Source organism: Rhincodon typus, chromosome 13, assembly GCF_021869965.1.
Source record: "Rhincodon typus isolate 14 chromosome 13, sRhiTyp1.1, whole genome shotgun sequence".
Lineage (NCBI taxonomy): Eukaryota > Metazoa > Chordata > Chondrichthyes > Orectolobiformes > Rhincodontidae > Rhincodon > Rhincodon typus.
Window position 1 is genome coordinate 62,340,455 of NC_063344.1, and position 8,034 is coordinate 62,348,488.

At 42.2% G+C, this 8,034-nt stretch overlaps 2 protein-coding genes across 2 annotated transcripts in view; one reads left to right on the top strand and one right to left on the bottom strand.

The window, feature by feature from the left end:
- Nucleotides 1-2,766, bottom strand: part of LOC109914973 (beta-arrestin-1-like) — a gene marked incomplete at its 3' end in the record, with an annotated part of 19,727 nt that extends 16,961 nt beyond the window's left edge. Inside the window, exon 1 of the mRNA XM_020514580.2 lies at nt 2,723-2,766. The remainder of the gene's footprint in view (nt 1-2,722) is intronic.
- Nucleotides 2,767-3,183: 417 nt separating this feature from the next.
- The window catches only part of LOC109913602 (S-arrestin-like), a 25,319-nt gene continuing 20,468 nt past the window's right edge, over nt 3,184-8,034 (top strand). The window contains exon 1 of the mRNA XM_048604132.1: nt 3,184-3,229. Within this exon, the coding sequence (XP_048460089.1) occupies nt 3,184-3,229 (46 nt within the window). The remainder of the gene's footprint in view (nt 3,230-8,034) is intronic.

Consider the following 8,034-nt stretch of genomic DNA (forward strand, 5'->3'; position numbering starts at 1 on the left):
CCTTTCACACTCTGGGACTGGCTGGGACAGTGGGTCAGACACCGTCCTTTCACACTCTGGGACTGGTTGGGACAGTGGGTCAGACACTGTCCTTTCATACTCTGGGACTGGCTGGGACAGTGGGTCAGACAACGTCCTTTCACACTCTGGGACTGGCTGGGACAGTGGGTCAGACACCGCCCTTTCACACTCTGGGACTGGCTGGGACAGTGGGTCAGACACTGTCCTTTCATACTCTGGGACTGGCTGGGACAGTGGATCAGACACTGCCCTTTCACACTCTGGGACTGGCTGGGACAGTGGGTCAGACACTGTCCTTTCACACTCTGGGACTGACTGGGACAGTGGGTCAGACACTGTCCTTTCATATTCTGGGTCTGGCTGGGACAGTGGGTCAGACTCAAAGCCGCCCAAAATGTTTGAAGCTGGTCGGCTAAGATGAGATAGCTGTGAAAAAGCCTATGGTATCCTTGGCTCTCTTAACTACAACATAAACAACATCAAAAGCAAGGAAAATATGCCCAATCTTCATAAAGCACTGATTATGACCTAAGAGGGAGCATTTTGGCCAGTTTTGGGCCACACTTTGGGAAAACTGTCAGCAGTTTTGAGAAGGTGCAAAGGAGATTTACCCGAGAGAAACCAGATTGGAAAGTCTTCAAAAATGTCAAGAGACATGGGGAAACTCAGCTTCTTCTCCCCAGAGTGGAGAGAAATTTGATGGAGATGGTTAAAAATCTTGAAAGACGTTGATAAACTAAATAATTTTTCCCAATGGCAGAAAGGTCAGTAGCCAGAGGTCACAGATCGATGAACAGGAAATGCAGTCGGGGAAGTGCAATGCCTTCAGGTAATAGGGACCTGAGGCGTAACTTTTTCACGCAGAGGGTGAGTATGGAATGAGCTGCCATCTGGATGGGTACATGAATAGGAAGAGTTTAGAGGGATAGGGGCCAAATGCTGGCAAATGGAACTAGATCAGTTTAGAATGTCTGGCGCAGATGTGTTGGACTGAAGGGTCTGTTTCCGTGCTGTACATCCCTATGATTCTATGATGAAAGAAGCAGATATGAAGTGCCAAGATTTGTCTTAGTGAGCACTAACACACAAGGGAGGGGAGCAGGAGAATGGGAGTTTGAATGAAGGGTCTGGCCTGGCAAGGATGTGCCACTGATGTTGGGGTGTGTGGAGGGTCTGGAATGGGAGCAGGATGAGTAAAGTGGGTATGGTCTGGTGCCCTGGGTATGGTGGGGGAAGGTGTGGAGAGAGCTGACAATCAAGGTAAGTAAACGAGGGGCCTTAATGGCAGTGCTAATACTGTCCAAATCTACATGTTACCTTATGGAATCGTTATAAGGCTTTGTATTCACTTATTTCAATTATACGCACTAAGAGTGATCTAGACTATGTCCTTTATAATGGATAGAAGGGTGAGTGAGCTGATCCTTCAAGTTCAGCCATGTGCATAAAGATGGCATGACACTGAACATTAACTCAATAAAGAGTGAACAGAAAAATACAAAATCGTTTCTCCCACAGTAAATGAAATGGCGCTCGTTTCCCCATAAGCATTAATTTATACCAACCATGAGAACATGTATATCTGTCTAAGCTAGTCCCAATAAATAACCATGATGCGCATATCAATAAAAGTGAAACCAATGTAATATGAAATATGTTCAAAATTACATTTTGATTGCAAACACTTTTGTATCAGGCAACAGCCTTCTACAACAACAGAGAATCCTGACATCGCTCTTTGACATCCATTCGCAGTAACATCGCAGAATCCCCCACTATCAATATCCTGGGATTACCATTGACCAGAAACTCAACTGGACCAGCTATCAAGGTACAGAGGAGCATGTCAGAGCATGGGAAGAAATTCTGTAGTGAGTAACTCTCTTCCAGAGGCCTCAAAGCCTGTTCCACCATAACTAGGACTGATTCAGGAGTGTGATAGAATAGTTTTCACTTGCCTTGGTGGGTGTAGCTCCAGCAACACTCAAGAGATTCAACAGCACCCAAGACACACCCTGTCCACCACCTTAAACATTCAATCCACACCTCCATAACTGACTCATATGGCAGCAGCGTGCACCATCTACAAAATGCATTGCAGTAACGTATCAAGGCTCCTTCAACAGAACCTTCCAAACTCATGACCTCTACCATCTAGAAGCACAAAGTTAGCAGATGCATAGGATCAATACCTCCTGCAAGTTCCCTCCGAGCCACACACATTCTGACTTGAAACTATATCACTTTTCCTTTACCGTCCCTGGGTCAAGATCCTCAGATTTCCTTCCTAACAGCCCAAGGACTTCAAAGGTTTAAGAAGAAACTGACCACCATCTTATTCAGAATTAAAAAGAAGCATATCATCCACATGGTGAGAGAAATAGAGAGATCTGGGTGTCCTAAAATGGAGAAGCTTAATATTCAGTTACAGCAAGTAATGAGGAGAACTAATAGAATGTTAAGTTTTATAGTGAGAAGAATTGAATGCAGGAATAGGATGGTTATGTTTCAGTTATACAGGGCATCAATGAGCCTGTACAATACTGATCACTATACTTATAGAAGAATGTTAATGCATTGGAAGCAGTTTAGAGAAAGTTTACGAGGCTAATACCTGAAATGAGTGCGTTGCCTTATGAGGAAAGGTTAGACTGGCGAGGCCTGTATCCCCTGGACTTTGGAAGAGTCAGAGGTGACTTACTTGAAACACAAAAGATCCTGAGGGGACTTGAACTGGTCGATGTGGAAAAGATGTTTCCTGTTGTGGAAGAATCTAGAACTAGGAGTCATAATTTAAAAAGAAGGGGGTGCCCATTTAAAAAAGAGATGAGGAAACATTGTTTTCTCTCAGAGGGTTGTGACACTTTGGTATTTCCTTCCTCAAAAGGCAGTGGATGCATATTTTTAAATATTTTCAAGGCAGAGGTAGATAGATTCTTGATGACCAAGGAGGTGAAAGATTACTGGATATGAAGGAATATAGAGCTGAGGTTAAAATCAAATCAGCTGTGGTCTTATTGAATGGTGCAGCAAGCTTGAAGGGCTGAGCGGCCTACACTTGTTCTTTTGTTTATATGTTCTTAACAGCAATTAAGGATGGTCCAGCCTGTGATGCCCACATTGTATGAATGAATAAAAATTTAAAAAATTATGATATTGGCAATGGGGGTTGAGTCGGAAACTTGTGGCTGTGATGCAGAACCTCTGTGTGAGTCTAGGAGGCTTTGTTATATCCTGCTGTCACGTCGCATTGTCAACTGGTGGCAAGTTTCACCTCTGTAAAGCTACCCTTGCTGAGAGAGTGCATGTCTGTCCCATTTACTCTGCTGGCATTTTAAATATTTATTGGGATCATGTGGGAAAGGGGAGATAACTAGGGAGTGGAAGCAGCGCACATTTCTGCCAATGCCATCTGGAATGACATGCTCCTGATGAGACCCACTCTCACCCACCCCCATCACCAGAAATGTCTCTGAGTCCAAGCACAAAGAGCAGAAGGAGCTGATGGAGCCTTGAGCATCTCACAACCCATTTCAGCAAACACCACTTGCCTCACTTGTGGCACACTGTGTGTGGATCTAGCAATGGACTGTCTAGTCACCTCAGGACTCACAACTCCGCACAGAAGGAAATTTACCCCCTCATCCCAAATGATTCCCAAGAAGAAGGAAAAGAAAAAATAAACTCAACATTACTGTTGGCTGAGTAACACAGATGACATCAGAGAAACGTTAAAAGTGAGACTTACCAGCCCAAAGATTGAAACAGGTCAGAGAGATGACAAAGAGAGAGAGCTGGGTGTATCTTCATGAGTGGGGCTTGTTAAAATGAGGTAATGTTTCTATACAAATTGAAGACCCTCTCCCTCACTGCCACACTACCCTTCCCCAAAACTGTCTCAGCCACACCAATAAATTTAAATTAAACAACAATGAAAATAAATTATGGGAACATTTGTGAGTACCTGAAGGGATCTCTGGACAGAAACACCAAAGTCAGCGAGTCAACGCCCTTCAGCAGCTCCTGGACAATCCCTGGGGATAAGTAGGTTCTGTCAGCCCTCTGATACTCCAAAAAGGAAGTCTTCCTCTCAAAGACCAGATGAGTCCAGCACTGGTGCCTGCAAGTGGGAAACAGGAGTCATTTATAGCCTGGCAATTAGCTAGGACAATCCCTAAACCCTTGAACAGAAGCTCATAATCCCCATTTACGTGTTCAAGCTCTGAAATCTTCTGACAAGCTTTTATAAGTCTTCCCTAGCCGTCAACCTGAGAAGCTTATGGGGCATTGTCAGCACAGCAAATTTTCACCAAGGTTACATCTCTTCAATTGCAAATCCTTTAATGATCACATATAATCTGTTGACACCTTCAAGAAATGTACAACATCTTAGATAACAGTTTGCAAATTAACATCTAATAAATTGTACGAATACATCACTCAAGTCAGGATTCACCCAATTAAATGGCTCTCCAGTATACTGATGGCTCAGATCGGGTAAGGGTATGGCTTGGTATGGTGCTGATCAATAGCCTCAGGTTCGACCCTTTACTTGCAGTGAATTAATTGGTCACTATTAGACAACAGTGTGGGAACTACAATTGCCTATATTAGCAATAGTTGAGGGTAGGACTGTTGACCCAGGAGTCCCACTCCTGACAGTGGTTCATGGGATGTGTCTTTGCAAATGAAGGCTGGAGAATGTTGCAGTGGTTTTTGTCGAGGTGTATCCCTAGCAACTCTGTGACACAGGACTTCAGGCTCTATGGCCTGTTCCCCGGGCCGCACACGGTGACAAACATCAACTGTGCCTGGAGGGCCATCAACTCGGTGAAAGATGCTCTTTGGTCTGCCCGAAACTTGTTGGTCTTCCAGAGCAACGAGGTGACCCTGACTGAGTGTTACAGACGGGCACGTTCCAAGGTCCAGGACCATGTGCTGAAGGACGCACAAGGCACAGTGGGGAAAGACCACTATCTGAGGTTTTAAATTGGCGTCTGTTCAATTATCAGACCCTTCTGGTGCCTCAAGTGCATGTAAATATAGTCCTGTACATGTAAGAGATGCCTTTGGCTTTTTTGTTGCATACAGTTAAACTCCAATGTTTGCTTGTTTTCTTCATATGCTACTGTACAGAATGGAACTGCATTTGTGACTATATGTATGTATATATATGTGGAATATATATATATATATATAAAGATAATTATTTATAAATAAAGTATATTTTTGAAAATTTTAAAAAAGTATTTGTGTGGGTATTGAGTAAAAATAATTTCACAGTTAAATAGGCTGATTCCTGCAGTTAACAAATCTCACCTGGTAAATGCTTGAATGAGGTATGAGAGGTTGTCAAATATATAGAACTGTGCACATGTATAAGTTGTGGTCTGCTGGAGAAGTGAAGAGAAAAATTAGTTTCAGTATACATTCATGATGTTGCAGTTTAATTTAATATGGGACTCCTACAACCTTGCATTTAGACAGATTGCCATTCTTGCAACCTATTTGTAATTGTGGTTTGGTTTGTAACTAACAGAACCTATATTAATTGATTAAGTTTAACTTTTCATAGGAAAATATACATACATTTGCTGAAGTTACATTAAATTTAATCACTTGTATTTACACAGATCCATGGTGTCGATGTTTAGGTTTGCATTTGGTCACATCCTTTTGCAGACTTGAATAGCCAGACAACATAGTGCAGTTGAGACTGGGGGTAAAAGGGTGGATCTAGTTGGTTTGAAACCATCCTTTGATTAGGGAATCGGATAAATACTTGAAAAGGAAGAATAAAAATTGCAGGTTTTCAGAGAAATAGCAGGACAGCAAGACTTGTTGGAAAATTCATTCAAGATTGGCGTTGGCATGATGGACTGAATGGCTTCCTTCTACAAGGTTCTATAATATTGTAGTTTAGATCATACACACTGTGCCACAAGTGAGGCAAGTGGTGTTTGCTGAAATGGGTTGTGAGACGCTCAAGGCTCCATCAGCTCCTTCTGCTCTTTGTGCTTGGACTCAGAGACATTTCTGGTGATGGGGGTGGGTGAGAGTGGGTCTCATCAGGAGCATGTCATTCCAAATGGCATTGGCAGAAATGTGCGCTGCTTCCACTCCCTAGTTATCTCCCCTTTCCCACATGATCCCAATAAATATTTAAAATGCCAGCAGAGTAAATGGGAGAGACATGCACTCTCTCAGCAAGGGTAGCTTTACAGAGGTGAAGCTTGCCACCAGTTGACAATGCGACGTGACAGCAGGATATAACAAAGCCTCCTAGACTCACACAGAGGTTCTGCATCACAGACACAACTTTCCTATCAAGAGTGACCCAAGACTTTTTGGAACATCATCTCAATGAGAATAAAAAAGTCAAGAGATGTATTTGTGAGGATTTGTTAGAGAGTACAACGGTGAAGCAAGACACCATTGATACATTTCACATATAAATGGGTCTTGGAAGAGTTTAGACATGGTTGAATCCCACTCAATGCTGTACAGCATCAAATATCTTGCACAAAACTAGCCCCAAACCCAAAAAGGGATTTGCGTTTCTGGTTTCTGGTGTGGGAGTTCTTCTGCCTTACACAGCTGAATAGCATTCTGTGTTCTGGACATGAAGTCTAACTGAGAATCTTGAATCTACTATGTAAACAAACAGCCTGCACTCTTCATTGTTCCAACTCCAAGGGGTATAAATGGTGCCCCAAGTCCCAATTCTCTTTGAGCTTATCTTGGAATCAATAACAACAGTTTGTATTTATATGACACCATTAACATGATAAATCGTCCCAAAGTTATTTTCTTCTCAGGAGCATTATAATACAAAACCTGACTTTCAGCCATATAGGAGATACTAAATCAGATGGCTAAAAATCTCTTGCAAACTTGTGGGTTTTGAGGCATGCTTTAAAGGTGAAAAGAAAGAGATAGAGAGGTGGAATGATTTAAGGAGGGAATTCCAGAGCACTGCCCAGGTGGCTGAAAGCACAAGAGAGATTAAAACCAGCGATGTTCAAGAGGCCTGAATTACAGTGCAGCTATCTTGGAACATTGTAAGAAGGGAGGGATTTGAAAAGGATAAGAATTTTTAAAGCAAGGCATTACTTAACCAGGTCAGTGAGCGCAGAAGTAATGGATGAATCTGGGACTTGACATGACTAAAGACACTAGCAGAGGAGGATTGTGGTAACCTAAGGTTTTGAGGGGTGTTAGCGCTTAAGGAGACATCAAAGAGAACTTGAATATGGCAGCAGAGGAAATAAGTTCATTGATTCTGGATTCTGGTGATTTTTGCAATTAGCTAATATACTGGTTCCATACTATCTTCAAAACAGTAATTCAAGAGGTTTCAGAAGGCTGGGGAACTGATAAGCATTGAAAAACACTTGGTAAATTAACCTTTTTTTTCCTCCCGGGAGCAGGGATCCATCAGTGACCACTGTGTGTGTCTGGTAAAGCTGAGAATATCTCTATAATCCCTGCATGCAATCAGCATTTATCTGACTCATCACCCCATGTATTACTGCAATAATTTTAGTTCATCACTTGGCCTAGAACAGAAAGACTTGATAACAGTAAATAAATTTATAGTAATGTGAGTAAGGATAAAAGGAACTTGAAGTGTTAGGCTTTCTACCCATTCTTAGTTCAGAACATCATCTATTTTGTCAATACTAAAATACTCCTTACACTTTGGAACTTTCTTTTCTAACTTATTCTAATAACTTCTTGATTCTCACATTAAAATCAAGACTGCTGCACATCTCCTACTCCAATTTACTCATTCTCATGGTCTCCAACCTTCAAATATCCATGGCAAATCAATACCATCATTTTAATTTTCGTGCTGTCTGGCCCCTTCGATATTGACAGTTGTAAAATGGCCGTGTAATAGATAAAAGTGAGTGGCAGCTGCAGAGATCGATGATGTAAAGAACATTGGGAGTAGGCACAGAAAGACACTATGAAGGATAGTGGAGATGCTGGAGAGAGGCAGAGAGACAC